The sequence below is a fragment of the Orcinus orca genome, chromosome X, assembly GCF_937001465.1.
Source record: "Orcinus orca chromosome X, mOrcOrc1.1, whole genome shotgun sequence".
NCBI lineage: Eukaryota > Metazoa > Chordata > Mammalia > Artiodactyla > Delphinidae > Orcinus > Orcinus orca.
This window is the reverse complement of record NC_064580.1, coordinates 89,297,124-89,314,758: the sequence shown is the minus strand read 5'-3', so window position 1 is coordinate 89,314,758 and position 17,635 is coordinate 89,297,124. Positions and strand designations below refer to the sequence as shown.

At 41.7% G+C, this 17,635-nt stretch overlaps 1 protein-coding gene across 2 annotated transcripts; it reads left to right on the top strand.

Annotated features, from left to right (window-relative positions):
- The first annotated feature begins 5,039 nt into the window (after positions 1–5,039).
- Positions 5,040–7,311, top strand: TCEAL2 (transcription elongation factor A like 2). 2 transcript variants are annotated; one of them, XM_004283497.3, is made up of 3 exons: positions 5,040–5,190; positions 5,728–5,799; positions 6,148–7,311. In XM_004283497.3, exon 3 carries the CDS (start codon positions 6,174–6,176, stop codon positions 6,816–6,818), a length of 645 nt encoding a protein of 214 aa, XP_004283545.1. In that variant the 5' UTR covers positions 5,040–5,190; positions 5,728–5,799; positions 6,148–6,173; the 3' UTR covers positions 6,819–7,311. The 2 variants fall into 2 exon arrangements, with proteins under 2 accessions (XP_004283545.1, XP_049561186.1); XM_049705229.1 differs by having other exon boundaries at positions 5,186–5,202.
- Positions 7,312–17,635: the final 10,324 nt, after the last annotated feature.

Below are 17,635 nucleotides of genomic sequence, written 5' to 3'. Positions count from 1 at the left end.
TTTCTTAACCAGAAAACTCTCCTCTAAAATTAAGGATTAATTAAGACTTTCCCAAATAACAAATATTGAGAGAATTTTAAAATATTTAGTACTGTTCTATAAGAAATACTAAACAGAATCCTTCAGGTTGAAATGAAAGGACACTAGATGGTAACTTGAGTCCACATGAAGAAATGAAGAGCACTGGCAAGGTAACTAACTAGGTAAATATAAAAGACACAGTGGTAGGCCAAATAATGGCCTCCCAAAATATATGCGTGTCCAAACTCTGTAACCTATGAATGTTACCCTATATGGCAAAAAGGGACTTTACATTTGTGATTGTTAAGGATCTTGAGATGCAGAGATTATTCGGATTATCTGGGTGGACCCTAAATGCAATCACAAGGGTTCTTATAAGAGAGAGACAAAAGGAAATTTTAAGCAGAAGAGGAAAAAAGTGATGTGATGATAGAAGCTGGGAGACATTTGAAGATGCTATGCTACTGGCTTTGGCGATGGACGAAGGGGACACAGTCAAGGAATACAGCCCTAGAAGTTGGAAAAAGGCAAGAAAATGGATCCTCTCCTAAAGCCTCCAGAGGCAGTATAGCTCTGCTGATACCTCGGTTAAACCCCATGAAATTATTTCAAATTTATGAACTCCAGAATTATAAGAGAATAAATTTCTGTTGTTTTAAGCCAGTAAATTTGTTGTACTTTGTTACAACAGCAATAGAAAATTAATACAGACAGTATATGTATATTTGTTTATAACTCTTTCCTCTCCTATTTGATTTAAATAGGATAATTATAAAACAGTGTTCATGGGCTTATGATGGCTAAAGATGTGGTTTCCACCACTGTCAACAATAATACCACAAAGGAGGAAGGAGGCAATGCAGGTATATCAGAAAAAACTTTTTTATACCCTTGAAATTAAGTTAGAATTGACAAAACTAGATTGTTTTAATTTAAGATATTAATTTTAATCCCTAGGGTAACCACTAAGAAAATAATTTTTTAAATATTGTAAAAGAAGCATCAAGAGAATTAAAATGACACAAAGATATTTTTCTATCTTTCAAAAAGAATCAATAGTGGAGAAACAGAGGAACAAAAAAGGCAGAAGACATATAAAAACAAATAGTAAAATGGCAGATATAAATCCTACCTTATCCATGTTTACATTAAATGCAAGTTGATTAAATGCTCCATTCGAAGGGAAAATTTTAGCAGAAAGGGAAAAAAAGCATTATCCAATTATACACTATCTAGAAGAAAAACATTTTAGGTTCAAAGAAAGAAATAGAATGAAAGTGAAAAGACAGAAAAATATATACTATGCAAAGGGTAACAAAAAAGGAGTGGCTATTTTTAATAGCAGATAAAATAGACTTTAATACAAAAAATGTTACTGGAGAACAAGAAAGGTGTTTATAATGATAACAAGGTCAATCCATAAGGAATATAAAAAAATGAACATATATGAACATCAAAATACTTAAAGCCAAAACTGACAGAGTAAAAGGAAAAAACAGACACTTTGATGATAACAACTGCAGACTTAAAAAAGACACTTTCAAAATTTGATGGAACAAGTAGGAAGAATATCAACAAAGAAATAGGACAATTGAATGAAATTACAAACTAACTAGAATAACAGACACCTACAGAATACTCCAAGCAACATCAGAATATACATTCTTGTCAAGCACCCATGGAGCATTCTGGATAGATCATATACTAGGCCATAATAAAATTCTATATAAACTTAAAAGGATTGAAATCATACAAAGAATATACTCTGAGCATAATGGAATTAAATTAGTAATCAACAACATAAGGAAATCTGGAAAAGCTACAAATACATAGAAATTAAACAATGTACCTCCATTTAATCAGAAGAAATCATAAGAGAAATTATAAAGTACTTTGAGATGAATAAAGACAAAAACACAACATACCAAAACATATAGGATGTAGTTAAACAGTGCTTAGAGGGAAATTTATAGCTTTAAATTCTTATATAAAAAGAGATGAAAATCTGAAATCAATCATTTAAATTTCTACCTTAAAACACTAGAAAAAGAAAAGCAGCTTAAACCCAAAGAAATCAGACAATTAGAGTGGGTATAAATGAAATAGAGAATAGAAAAACAATGGAGAACATTATTAAAATGAAAAGCAGGTTCTTTAAAAATATTTTTTAAAAAAATCCTACAAACCTATAAGTAGACTGCCAAGGAAAAAATGATGAGGATTCAAATTAACGAAGTCAGGAATGAAAGAGTGGACATCACTCCCAATTCTATGTGTTTAAAAAAAGGATTATAAGGTAATACTATGAACAACTGTATGACAACAAATAAGACCAGATAGATGAAATGGACAAATTCATATAAAGACACAAACTACCAAACTTGACAAATAGAAATAGAAAGAAAAGTAACATTACTGAAAGTGGCAGGGTATGGAACTCCAGGACTTCATCCCCTGGTCCCCAAAAGCAGTTAATAAACTGGCAAAAAACTATCAGAATCAACTTTTGCAGAACTCTGGAATCTAGTCAAAAAATTACAACTGGGGGAAATTTGGTGCAGAAAGAAGCTCCTGCTTTGTGGCAAGAAATTTTAAACTGCCTGTCTACCATCACCCATGCCCCAAATTGGCAGTAGTTTGTGAATGGCAGCCCACTATCCTGGTTAAGATTTCTAGTGACAGGAGGAGGAATTTGGATCCTATTCTCATAGAAATGTGCTTGATCTTGGTCTGTCTGGTGGCGGCCTCAAGGACCAGCACAAAATTTCCCTTTGTCACAGAAGACTGAGAGCATTCCCAGGACTGGAGCTGGAATAGTAACTTCCTGGGTGGAATTTGCCAAAAGTATTTAAAGTCATAGGTATTGGCCACAGCAGCCTGGGGCAAGGAACAACATTTGGGGTAAGCAAGAGACAGACTGAGAAGCCTAGGTAGGAAGCGTTAGGGAAAAGAGATACATGGCGAAACAAGCACTTTTAAACACTCACATACACTGAGGAATCAAGAAGTTTATGTACATGCCCAAGATTGAACACATGATCAGAAAAGGCCACAGAAGACCCTAAGCATTCACCTTAGTTGGCCTTCAGGCTCTGCACAAGCAGAAAGTAAAGCATTTAAAAAGTGCTCCAGTGCAGAGCTCATCTGTAAAGACTGGGAAAGTAGTTTTTTTTTTCTTTTGTTGGCTGTAGGCATTTAAAGTAACTCTGTCCAAACACCAGTTGACCACTAAGCTAATGAAACACAAACTTCAGTGGCCAAATATGACCGAAAATGCAGAATTTAAAAAGTATTTTGTCAGAGTCTCTAAACAAGGAAACAATAACCCACAACAGAGAGCAACAAATCCTGTAAAGTGGGGGAATCTGACTTCTAGAGTTGACACTTGCTAATATTCAAAACACTCAGATTCCAACATGAAGTTTGAGGTATATAAAGAAATGAGAAAGTATGGTCCATTCACAGGAAATAAAAAAAATTATTAGAAACTGATTGAGAAAGTTCATGTATTGGACTAACTAGGCAAAGATTTTAGATGAATTGTCTTAAATATGCTCAAAGAGCTAGAGGAAACCCTGGACAATGGACTAAAGGAAATGAGGAGAAGAATGCCTCAGAAGATATAGAATATCAGTAGAGAGATAGAATATAAAGAGAATGAAACTATGAAAAGAAACTAAACAGAACTTCTGGAACTTAAAAATACAATAACTAAAATGAAAAGCTCAGTAGAGGGGTTCAACAGCATGTTTGAGCAGGGAAAAGAATGAATAAGCTAACTTGAGGACAGGTCAATTGAGATCCTTCAGTCTGAGCAGCAGAAAGTGAAAAGAATGAACAAAAATGAACAAAACCTAAGAGACCCATGAGACACCATCAAGCATACTAATATATTCATGATGGGAATCCAAGAAGGAGAAGAGAGATACAAAGGGGCGGAAAGAATTTTTGAACAAATAATGGATGAAAATTACTCAAATTAGAAGTTTGTGCATCCAAGAAGTTCATTAATTCCAATCAGGATAAACTTAAAGAGATCCAAACAAAGACACAGTATAGTCATATCATCAAAACCAAATATATGGCACTACACTGTAGCAACTATAATGTCAATTTTCTAGTTTTTGAGCTGGGTTGCGGTTTCACAAGTGTGAAAGAGGAAAGGGAAGAGAAGGGATGGAAGGAAAGGAAAGAGGGTCAGCAGGGGTCAATGATAAGAGTAAGCTGTGAACCAAGGATGTTGATGAATCTGTTCATCTGTGGTCCATAATTTTAAATGTTTTAATGCATCCTTTTTTCTTTTTTAACATTTTAGCTGTCTGACATTCTCTCTAGATGAGAACAGGTTAAACGTTGGAGTGCAAATATCCAGTGTGGAGTGAAGTGAACAGAGAAGGCGAGAAGGAAGTTGGTAAAATCAGTTTGGGGTTATGGATTTTGAGGTCCCGCAGGGATATTCAGGCGGTGGTGTCCAATAGACTGTTGGCAAAGAAGGTCTGAGACTCAGGGGAGGGAATAACCTGGATATGTAGATTTGGGAATCATCTGTGTTAAGAGGGAAATGAATAGAGATCAGCCAGGGAGAGAGAACACATGGACCGAGAAGAGCAGAGGCTCTGGACATAGCTGCTACTCAAGGTGGCAGCGCAGCTTCCTGGCGGGCACCACCACCAGCGCTCTGGAGTCAGGCGGAGCTGGTCTTGAAAGCGGGCTGTGGGGCTACATGTGGAGCGCTCTTGGAGAAGTCGGGTACCCTCCCTGTGATCAGCTGTCACAACTGGGGATAAAGGGCATCTCAGAGGGATGCTGAGCAAGGACCTGAGAGGCGCCAGGTAAAGCACCTGCAGTCAGGAAGCCTCCCCCAACCTGCTCTGTTGGTAACTCCCTCTTTTCCACACACCCCGCCCAGGCCGTCCGCAGCTGTCCGGTCCCTGTGGGATGTAGGTGAGGGGGCGGGGCGGGGGGAAACCGGGCTCTGGTGACGCGGCGCTCACGTGACCGGCAGGGCGCTGACTTGGGCAGCAGCTCCCGCGCCCCCCCTCCCCCCGCCCCGAGGTCTGGTCCAGTCGCCCGCGCGGAACCAGCTCCCGGAGCTTCCCGGGTGGCGGGCGAGGGGCCAGCGGGCTTAGGCGAGCCAGAGGAGGCGCAGGCCCGGCCCGGGCGCTGCAGGTCAGTGTGAAGGTGGGCGCTGCTGGCGGCCCGGGTGGGGGTGGAAGCGGATGGGACTAGGATCCGGGAGCAGCGGGGAGAGGGGAAGGGGTTCCGAGATGGGTGAGGAGGGGCACGGGGCGTGGCGCGGGCAGGTGGGGAGGGAGGACCCTGCAACTGGCCCTGCCGCCTCTTCGACGCCCCTCCTCTGCGGCCTCCATCCATTTTCGAGCCTGAAATGAGGTCGCGGGGACGGGGAGAAGCAGTGCGACCTTGAAACGTGGACAAATTCTGGAAATAACCCCCCTCTCACACTCTGAGCCTATGAGGAAATATTGATCTCCGCGTAAAGGGGTGGGGGCGGGGCGAGTTGCCTGCCGGGGAGGGGCCCCAGCGACCCAAACAGTTTGTAAAGCATCCTAGTCTGGTCCTGAGGCCTGACAAAAAGATTTGGCGACTGAGGTGCGGGGTCAGGGGAGGTGGGGGAGGCAACGGTGGATGAGGAGGGCCCCTATTGCGTCCTCGGTGCTCCCATCCCCTTCTCCTGTCTGTCTGCAGGTCTGTGAGGCTGTTGTTCCCAGCATTCTGCTAGGCTACAAAAAGAGGAGAAACTTGTTCAGATCCCTGCAGGTCAGTGAAGGAGAGGGCACTGGACAAGCACCCAGAGGGGTGGGAAGTGTGCAGGGCACGGCCCGGGCAGAATTGGGGGCCCCACTGCCCACTTCCCAACACATTTACACACATTCTGCCATGCTGAGCAAGCGTAGGGAAAAATGGCAAGGTCTGTCTGGGAAATGGTTGGCTCACATGTGCACGAGGAATGGTGGGGTAAAGGGTGGGCAGAAGGCCGGGCCAGGTCAGGGGACCCCTGACAAGGGGCGAGAAGCGACTGCTACTATCCGGACCTGCATTCCATCCCCAAGCCCTCAGTCTCCCTTGTTTCCTCTTTGTCTTCTCTTCCCCCTGCCCCATCCCCAGGACAGGAAAAGGAAGGGACACTCAACATGGAAAAACTCTGCAGTGAAAATGAAGGAAAGCCTGAGAACCAAGGCAAGATGGAAAACAAAGGACAGCCACCGGATGCGAGAAAGCCGGGAGTAGCTTGTACTGTGGAAGACAAGGAAAAGTTAGAAAACAAGGGAAGGATAGATCTCAAGGGAAAGACAGAAGATGAGGAAGTACTAAAGGATAAAGAAAAGCCAGACAGTGAGGCAAAGCCAAAAGAAGGAAAGCCAGTGAGTGAGGGAAAACCAAAAGAAGGAAAACCAGAGAGTGAGGGAAAGCCAGTGAGCGAGGGAAAGCCAAAAGAAGAAAAGCCAGCCAGCGAACCAAGGGCTGCAGGAAAGCGCCCAGCTGGGGATGATGTACCCAGGAAGGCCAAAAGAAAAACCAACAAGGGGCTGGCTCAGTGTCTCAAGGAATACAAGGAGGCCATACACGATATGCATTTGAGCAATGAAGAGATGATAAGAGAATTTGACGAGATGGCCAGGGTGCAGGATGAGGTGAAGAAAACCAGACAGAAATTGGGGGGGTTTATGTGGATGCAAAAAAGTTTACAGGACCCCTTCCACCCGAGGGGCCCAAGGGAACTCAGGGGTGGCTGCAGGGCCCCACAAAGGGGCTTTGAAGACATTCCTTTTGTGTAATGCCCCTGGCAGGCGTTTACCAGGCCCTGTGCTTTAAAGTTTTGCAAATACTTTGCTTTAGGCGTCATTCTTGTTATCAACAACTTTTTGATCCAGCTAGAGCACTCTGTCAGTAGGGGATTTTTACCCATGTGCATTACAAAGGCGTTATGATTCTTGAAAAAAATAAAGCAGCTTATAATATCATCTACAGAATCGGTCCACTTTTGTAAAAGAACAGAAATTTATATGGTACATCTATGCACAGGAAAAACAGAAAACTTTGTTCACTAAAAGGTTAACAGTGGTGGGCTTCCCTGGTGGCGCAGTGGTTGAGAGTCCACCTGCCGATGCAGGGGACACGGGTTTGTACCCCGGTCCAGGAAGATCCCACATGCCGCGGAGCGGCTGGGCCCGTGAGCCATGGCCGCTGAGCCTGTGCTCCACAACGGGAGAGGCCACAACAGTGAGAGGCCCGCGTACCGCAAAAAAAAAAAAAAAAAAAAAAAAAGGTTAACAGTGGTTTTATGAGTTGTGAGATTGTGGGTGATTTATTTTCTTTGTTTTCTTTCTACTCATCTGTTTAAATTTTCCTAAGGAACACAGAGTACTTTTTTTATAAAGAAATGCTAAAATATAAAAAAGGAAAGCAATACATAAAAAGCAATACAAAGAACTGTTTACTGAGTTTATGAAGGCAGTGGAGACACTGTAAATTCTTGTTGTCAGAACTTAAAATGTTATGTAAAACTCACATTACTTCTGGACTCGTATCTGGAGGAATCAACTTGGCAGCTATAACAGATCAATTGCTATAAAGAGCAGTCTTGTCATCTGTGAAATGGGAATAATTATTGCCTCACAGGATTGTGGAATGGATTAGATGAGGTACTGAGTATGTAAGCTGTGTTAGGCTGGCTTCTACCTTTTCCCCTATACTAGCAGGACCAGGACCTCATCAGACACTTGGAAGAGGGTTGATGTACATCTCACCTATGCCCAGAAATAAGTTCCAGAAAGCCAAAAGGTGGGTACAACCCTCCCCTGGGTATTGCCATGTTTGCTGGGCACTGTGCCACTTCTCATGAGTCCTCCATCTTCTTAAGGTCCTCACTGCTGCTGCTGGACTGATGTCCTCAAGATGACAAAGCTCAGTTGATTTCTCTGGAGTCCCCAGTGAGCCCTAAACCTGCCCCACACCATGACACTGATCGAAGTGAGGATAAAGTCCTTTTCTTCACTTTAGAGTTATACTTATCCAAGTGGTAATACCTCAGTGCTCCTTTGGTCACTAAAGGATTTCAGATTTTACATACAGCCATCTTTTCATCAGATTCAGATATGGGAAGCTGGGATAAAATTTGAGTGGTGCACACTGTGCTTTTCTCACCTGTCAGTACCTTCCCTGCTCCATTCCTTTTTCCTTAGAGGAAATTATCTCCTAGGAGACTCCTACCGGGTCCTGCATTACAAGGTTAGCACACCTACCCATACTTGTGATTTTTAGAGCATTGCTACTCAAATAGTTGTCCATGGACCAGCTGCATCAGCATCATCTAAGAGAAATGCAGGATCTCAGGTCCCCATCCTAGACCTACTGATTCAGAATCTTCATTTAAACAAGATCTTCAGGTGATTCCTGTGCACTTTAAGGTTTGCAAAGCACTGGTTTATAAGGAGACTCTCCTTAGCCTCCCACTCCCACCATCATGTGAAATATGTGCCTAAAAGGATAAATACATGTGCTACATAAGATACATCCTGCAGATTATTAAGTAGGCCTGTGTTTGTTGAACTGCAGTTCCACATCCCCAACAGTAGTAGAACCTGAAACAAATTCAATGAGTCAATACCTGAAATTGTTTAATGAAGTAGGGTAGAATAGCATTGGTTAGAGCTAAACAGTAAATATCAGATTGTATCCCAGGTAGGTAGGGTGAGTATTGTTTTGTGAAATTTGTATTTCACTTATATATGTATGTATGTTTGTATACCTTGAGTTGTGATGAAAAATAAATTTCTGATTGTAGGCTAAACTTTTTAAAAATTGAGAAACACTGCTTTGGACTCTGCTTCTCAAAGCACAATTTGTCCTTTTTATCCTAACACAGTGCCTGTCAAGTAATAGGTTCTTAATAAAATTTTAAATGATGATAGCTGAGTTAGGCATTCTTGCCTCAGATCATTCCAGGTCTAGATAAATAACTGTGGACTCTATTTCTCTAGCAGGGTTTACTTGCAGTTCCAAATGAAACGCCATGTAGAAGGGTTTGTACCACAAATTTAACCCTATCTCATTTCATTAATGCATGCATGTTTTTAAAGTGTGCAAATTTGCCACAATAAAATCACCAGAGGACTTTGTTGAAAATGTGAACTCCTTACCCCCACTTCGGATCCACTGAGTCGAATCTCCTTTTTTTTTTTCGGTACATGGGCCTCTCACTGTTGTGGCCTCTCCCGTTGCGGAGCACAGGCTCTGGACGCGCAGGCTCCGGATGCGCAGGCTCAGCGGCCATGGCTCACGGGCCCAGCCGCTCCGTGGCATGTGGGATCCTCCCAGACCGGGGCACGAACCCATGTCCCCTGCATCGGCAGGCGGACTCTCAACCACTGCGCCACCAGGGAAGCCCTGGAATCTCCATTTTTAACAAGCTTCCTAGGTGATTCTGATTCACACTAAAGGCTAATGTCCACTGACTTATATATTCATTATGATTGCAGTTGTATTAAGTGTAAACCATAAGGTGAGCAGAAGAGTTGCAATGTTTATTTGGTGGGTGTGGGGGAGACCTGAAGGCCTTTGTAAGGTACAAAAGTTTGGGAGTAAGAATCCATAAAGGCAAGGATTAATATATCTACTGAAGAGAACCTGAAACTGTTTTTAGAGCAAATCATGACTATAAACAAAGGCAAATGGAACGCATCTCATAGGATGGTGTATTTCTTTCTTTAGATGCCATAACTATGACAGCTAAACAGTTCCATTGCTAAAGAAGACTCATGGGACCTCAAATGTCAAAGCTTGCAAATCTGTAGTTTAGCACAGGGGGGAATAAAAGGATGCGATGTAGCAACAGCATTGAGGATGTGCCTCACAGCCAAGAGCTGTCTCATACCCAGGGGTCTAAAGTGGCCAGATGCAAGCTCCAATTGCCTTCCCTCTCTATAAGAGCCCTGGAAATATGCACTTCTTTTGGAATAGGAACCACTGATGTGTTCACAGAGTACCTTAGAACCAGAGAGCACAAAATGGAGTCTCAGCCCAGGATTCTCTTGCAGTGATGGTTACGTAGGCATATTCTTGCTGTGTTGTAGCTCTTCAACAGCAGAGCGCTTGGTGGGGGGGGGGAAATGTTCACCAAGACCAGATGCAAACGATCAACCTTTTTGTTACCAATAAGCAAAGCTGACAAGCTGGTAAAAACCATCCAAACTCCTAGGGCCAATGGTTCTAAAACAACACTCTTAGTATGTTTCATGCCTTTACCATGAGTCAGTAACTTACAGGTGCATTTCTTATTTTAGTAGACCAGCTTGGGCAAATCCCAGTCTTGCTGGAATTAACCCTCTAAAAACAATATGCCTTTTACCCTCCTCCTCACAGTGTAATAACAGCTGAATAGGGGTACCCTTTCTCACTGCAGGCACAACTCCCAGTGAGTACTGCTAACATGGCCCTCGCTTATTTGCTAGAAATCTCTCCATCTTCCCATTGGGGTTCAGTCTCCACCCTCCTCCACCCTGCTCTACATCCCAGGGAATCTGACCTGTATTGATTACATCAAAGGGCTCCCTTGTCCTTTGGGAGTAAGTGGTGGACAATGTGGTCAGGAACTTTACTTCCCAGCTTGTTCCCTGTAGTGTCACCAGATGCTGACAGTCTCTTCTCTAAAGTTTCCTGGGGGGTTGCCCTCTCCAAATAGGCTCTGTATCTCAAGCTTTCAGTAACCCCTCTTTCCCTTTGTCCCTCAGGCCTAGATAATCCTACCTTTACTAGCCATGGAGTATTGCACTACCCCTGTGGTTCTCCAGTACCCTTCCCACATCTTTGTATACTGTACTTTTTAAAAAAGTCTCAAATTTTCTAATGCAGATGGGCTCCCTCTTTCCTGTCATGCACTTCTCAGATACAGTAATAGATACTAGAAGTTACCCCAGAAATTGGATTACTAATTTGAGGAGGGAAAAATAACCTCTTTGCACTGGGGGTTGGGAGAGTAGGGGGCAGGTGTTAGGAGAGGTTCATTGGTACATGGCATGTAGTAGTATCACACTTACTCAGCACCACAGGTGGCATAGAATGAAGTACAGGTGGAATCCAAAGTTTGGGGAATCAAGCTGCTGTGTCATTTAAACACTGTGTCAAAAATCATTATCCAGGCTTCCCTGGTGGCGCAGTGGTTGAGAGTCCGCCTGCTGATGCAGGGGACACGGGTTCGTGCCCTGGTCTGGGAAGATCCCACATGCCGCGGAGCGGCTGGTCCCGTGAGCTATGGCCGCTGAGCCTGCGCGTCCGGAGCCTGTGCTCTGCAACGGGAGAGGCCACAGCAGTGAGAGGCTCGCGTACTGCAAAAAAAAAAAAAATAATTATCCAAAAGGTTGTGGAGTTTTCCATGTTCATCTGATGGTCCTAAAGAATATGCATAGGAAAAAGGAAATTGAAAGCCATATAATACAACAGAAAACACATGTAGAGCGCCAGAAAGCCTGCATGGCATGTTTGAAGAAGTTCCTCATCTTAGGGATGGAAAAAAGGCTGAGGACCAAGCTCAGGTCCTCATACTGGCACTGAGTTCCACTGCCAATTAAATGCCCTACCTATTATGGATTTTACAATAAGGTAAAAACACTAGTAGGGAAAGAGTGGAGCCCTGATATATGGGATAGGATATTTGTGCAGACATGCTCCAAGGCATTAAAAATCATTGGTGAGACGGTCACGGACATCCTTGAAGATTTCTGTGGGCCTGTGTTCTGTAGGCTGGAGATTATGGTGGAGAATGCTGTGGTGGAATTGGGCTACTTGATCTTAGTGTGAATGAAGGGAATCTCAGAGTGCTAGAGGTCAGGTGACAGTGCTTAATCATATGTGACAAGGTGAGTGCAACTACTACAATGAGCCACAGTGATAAAATGGTAATTAGAGGATGTTTGACCCACAGGGATCTGTGGTGATGGCTAATCAGAGCATTCTTAAAAATGAAATAATTGGGCAGCCTATAGGATGCTGCCTGACATATTGAGGCAGAAAAAAATTCTAGGTCTGCTGTTTCCTAATTCGAGTTGCTGTAGTGGGGTTTTTCAACTTCTCATCCAACTGAGGGGAAGGCAGATTACCTCTAAGGTAGGACCCGGCAGCCACTGGTGTATGCTATGAATCTTACATGAAATCTTTTCCAATGGAACCTGCAGACACTTTACAGGGTGACTGTGCCCTAGGGACATAGAAATACCAAGACCTCCTGGGAGTTACTAGCTAAAGGCTCTGAACTGGTGCTAATCTCTAGACTGAGGGAGAGAGAGAGGCAAAAGGATAGACAATACAGAAAAGATTGTGACAGTCTAATGGGATATGGTGGGGAAAAAAATCTAATGTATATACAACTGACCCTTGAAAAACATGGGTTTGAACTGCTTGGTCCACTTATATGCAGATTTTTTTCAAGAAATATACAAAAATATGTGTGTAGAACATTGTGTGCAATATTTATATTGAAGTGGATAGCCTATTCTTACATAGGCATAAGGTGACTGATATAAAATTAATAATGTGTTAGTTTTCTTACTGTTTTATAACTCTGCTTTCAAAGAATTACATTACCATACAATATACTTCTTTCTGTCTCACAATTGGAGAAACTGTGTATCAGCCTATCATCATCACAGACAGGTGTTTTTCTTTAATGTAATAATGTTTCAGTGCTGTATTATGAATATGACTGTAATACTATATGCCATAAGAATTTTATAATGGTTCATTCATTAATGCCTAGGCTACGCTACCATGAAGCAATGGTATTGATTACACTATGCTACTATAAAGCAATTATATTACTGCTTCTTTTTTATCAATGCATGAATCCTTATACCTGTAAATAAATATGAAGTTCTTTTTCACATGATCTTTTCATTTTTGAAGTCTAGTGTTAGTAATACATATAACAGCTACAGTGTTTTGCATCACATAAGACATTATTGATGTAGGCATTGACAGGCTATGTAAACAAACAATGTAAACTTACAGTATTGATAAATACAATACAGTACTGTACATGTATTTTCTCTTCCTTATGATTTTCTTAATAACATTTTCTTTTCTCTAGCTTACTTTGTTGTAACAGTATATAACACATATAACACACAAAATATGTGTTAATCAACTCTTTATGTTATCAGTAAGGCTTCCATTCAACAGTAGACTATCAGTAGTTAAGTTTTGAGGGAGTCAAAAGATGTACATGGATTTTCAACTGTGTAGGGGGTCAGCACCAATAAACCCTGCATTGTTCAAGGGTCAAATGTATAATCAAAGTCTCAGAAGAAGAGGGGATGAAATACTATGAAGAAATAATGGAAGATTGACTTCTGGCATGGCAACACGAGGAGCCCCACTGACCTGATCCTCAGTGAAAGTAGTAAAAATCATATTTTAAATAAAACGAAATCAGCCATTAACGGCCTTTGGAAATGGTCCTAAGGACAAACAGCACACGAAGAAATATCTGCTCAAGAAAATCTACACAAATTCAGTAAGAAAGCTAAAAGCCTCTAATATTTGAACCAAGACTGCTTCCTCCCCACTTTCCAAGTTCAGTGAGCTGGATACTCCATTCCAGACTGCCGTAGCCAAAACACAGGGCTCCCTCTCCCCCACATCCCAGCTGTGTGAGACACTGTCAGGTAATAAATGTCTTATTTTAAGCCACTAAATTTAAAGTAATTTGTTACATAGTAATAGAAAACTAATACAGATATTGGCACTGAAAGTACCAAATACCTAAAAATGTGTAAGTGGCTTGGAAACTGGGCAGTGGGTGGAGGCTGGAAGAACTTTGAGGAACATTATTGCTTTGAACCACCTGTAAGTAAAAATATACACCTCATAGACCCTGCTAGCACAGGTCCAGAAGGATGTGAGGAGCATGTTATTGGAAACTGGAGGCATGAGATCCTCATATGCAGTAGCAGAATGATTAGTGAAATTATCTCCAACAGTTCACTGGAAAGCAGCACTTGTAAATGATAAACTTGAACATTTAGCTGAAGGGATTTCCAAGCAAATTGCTGAGGTATGGCCTGGTTTCTTCTTACTATTTATATCAAAAAGTGGCAGGAGAGAGACAAATTGAGGGAATATCTGTTAAACAAAAAGAAAATAGGACTTGATGATTTGGGAAACTCCCATTCTATTCAAATGGCAAAATACACTAAAATTAAGAGATACCTTCTGAAAGAATGACATAGAGAAAAAGTTGAGTGTGTAACTAGTATAACCTTTTGCTGAAACCTCCAAAAGTTAAAAAAGTCAGAGTACTCAGTCACACAAAGCTTATTTTTCAGCAAAACCTGACAGCCTCTAGGAAGCTTAAGGGGTCTAGAGGTCAAAGAAGTCAATAATTTGAAGTATGAGAATGATTTAATGTACCACTACTGGCTTGGTGATGGAGTCACCATGTGGCAAGGAATATGCACATCCTTTAGGATCCTAATGCATGCACACTCAGCCACCTCAGCTGGAGCCAAAGATAGAGAAAAATCATCTCAGAGATAATTGTGTGTGTAGATTTTGTCCAGTGGAGTAAAACCCAGTGCAATTTATTCAAGAATAGCAAGGTTCTTAAGAAAATTATATCAATGGAAATATTGTCAGCTTGGAATGAAAGAGACAGAAGAGCACAAATGAAAGCAGAATATCTGAACCCCCAAATATTTCTGTTGGGAAGCAGCCTGATAAAGCTACTTAACTGGGAACACATGCTACCTTTAATTAAAAAGGAAGGATGAATCAGAGGACAGAACCAAGAGCTCAGAATAAAGAGCTAAGAGTCAAGAGTCTGGAGCCATAAGCACAGAGGGTGAAGCTAAGAGCCACAGAGGACTATTCTCAGGTCTTGAAATCTAACAATGGAAGTCCAGCACTTTTGGGATAGTGACTCCTTTTTATCTTCCGTTTTCCCCATTTTCATTTATAACTGTTATCCTGTGCCTCTCCCATCATTATATGTTGGGAGTTTTGTGGGCAGAAAATTTGTGTCTTTAGTTTCATAGGTCCACAGAGGAGATGAATATCTTTAGGAACTGCACTTAATGAATTATGCCCAAGATTCTCATCCACATCTGGTTTAGATAATTTAGATGATGAGATTTTGACTTCTGAGCTAACACTGTAATGGGATGAGATTCTTGGGAACCTTGGGAGAAGGTGAATGTATTTTGCATTTGGGAAGGACATGAATCTTTGGGGATCAGAAGGCAGACTGTGGTAAGCATAATTTTAAGATCTCCTACCAAATTACCAGCCGATGGTGTATATATACCTTCTTCAAGTTATTCAGTCAAACACTAATCCATATATTTCTGTGAAGTCATCTTGTAGATGTAATTAGGGTCTCAAATCAGTTGGCCTTAACATAGGAAGATTACCTAGGTGGGCCTTACCTAATCATATCATCCGTTTAAATAAGGGGTCTAGAGTTAGAGACAGAAAAGTCAGAGATAAGAAGCATGAGAAAGAGTCAATGTGCTATTGCTGGCTTGAGAATAGAGTGAGTGTCATGGTAAAGAATGCAAGTAGCCTCTACAAACTGAAAACAGCCTGACCACCAGCAAAAAAGTGTACGACCACAATCCTACAGCTGCAAGGAACTGAATTCTGAAAACAACATAAATGAACTTGGAAGCAGATTTTTTCCCCAGAGTTACTGGAAGAGAACTTGGTTTGGCTGACATCTTGATGTTAACCTTGTGACACCCTGAGCAGAGAAAACACAACCATGGTATGCCAGACTTCTGACCTACAGATGTGTGAGCTAATAAATGAGTGATCTGTTAAGCAGCTAAGTGTGTGGTAATTTGTTGTGCAAGAGTAAATGATTATATCTTGAGACAAATATCTGTACCATCTGTGCCCTTTATGAGTGGCCATCTACAAACCTATTCCTCAGACTTCCTCATCATTAATTTTCCAATTTAATTCTCTCCAAGTCCCTGACCAATCTTTTAATCATTGCACATGAACCAGAGTAGATCCATACCTACCGCCACGATGTCTTCACACAAAAATTCTACCCACTGGTATCATTTCTCTTTCCCACTATTTTCTGAGTCATTCCTGAGTGGGGCTATAGTGCAGCAGACATCCATTTCCACCTACTGTCAACACACCAAGAAGATACATCCATGAACTGGACCACTGTTGTATCCTTCTTTTTCTAACTGGTCTTGAGGAACTCCCCATGAGACAATATATGTTTTGAGAGAGAGAGAATGAAATAACAGGAGTAGGTCTGTAATTTACTTGTGCCTTCTTTACTTACTCAGGCCCAGTCTTTTAAATCCATTTGCAATTAATGGTAGAAAGCTGGTGCTCACACCAAACTTTATTATTCAAAAGAGTATATAGAAACAAGTTCATAGTGGATGTCTCATTTGCGCAGAAAATTAAAACCTCATGATCAGATGTTAAGTCTTTACCAAGGACTGGTAGCAAGCTACAAGCAGTTTTCAAATGGAGACTAGTTGCCAACAGAAGAGGGCATGTTGTTTTCTCTAAAACACTCGGGTGTGTATTGTAATTTTACTACTGGGGCTTTCTAAGGCTTCATAGACTCTGTCTAGCAGGAATACAATACAATCGGGTCTGCAGAGTCATGAAGCTGAAGTGTCAGAGAAACTTGCCCTACAGCCTGGACCTACTGTAGATCTTTTTCTTGCTCTGGGCACCACTCAGAACTGGGAATCATAGGGAGTTCAAGCACAAAACCAACATGATATATGTTGTCTCTAAAACCCAAGTCCTTGATTCCCTCAGGCTAAGTGGAGAAAGACCATCTGCTGGTAGCTCAGCTGCTATCCCTCCAGGGAAGCCCCTCACCCCTGGCCTCCCACCCTGGCAGGCATGCTTCTGTTCTTTTGTGAGGCTATGCTCCTGTGGCAACACAGAGCCCTTCACTGGGCCCTTTTACAGCACAGATTCCACAGCTGTTTAGTTTCACTTTGCAGAACCTGTCTTCTGGGCTTAAGAAATTCCACTTTCTCCAGCCCAGGAGCTCTCCTTGGTGCTGCTGAGTGTATATTTCTTTTACTAATGACAGCTCTAGCTGTGAATTGCAGTAGTTCCTATCCAGGCCGTGAAGCCCATGGCTTGCGGATCATTTTGGAATTGTAAGTAACCCCTGTTCAACAACTGAAGTTATTTTTCCAAGGTTATTTGTGTAGACAGAGGCTAAACTTGGAGAAAAATTTGAGTTCCTAAATTAGTCATTATTATTTACACTTTTAATAAGTACCTACTATTTGTCAGGTACTGTGCTGGGCACTAGGGATACAAGTATGAAATGGACTGGATATTCTTTGCAATGCAAAGAGTCCAGTGCCAAGTTTCTCAATTTTTTGAAAACCACAGCCCACAGTCAGAAATATACTTTTCATCACAACTCATGGTGCACATACATACATACATAAGTGAAATATAAATTTCACAAAACAATATTCACCCTATCTTCAATTTGATATTTTATATTTGACTCTAATCAACTTTATTCTAGTTCATTAAAAAATTACAAGTCCTGACCCAGTGAATTAATTTCAAGACCTATTAATGCATGGGGGGAGGG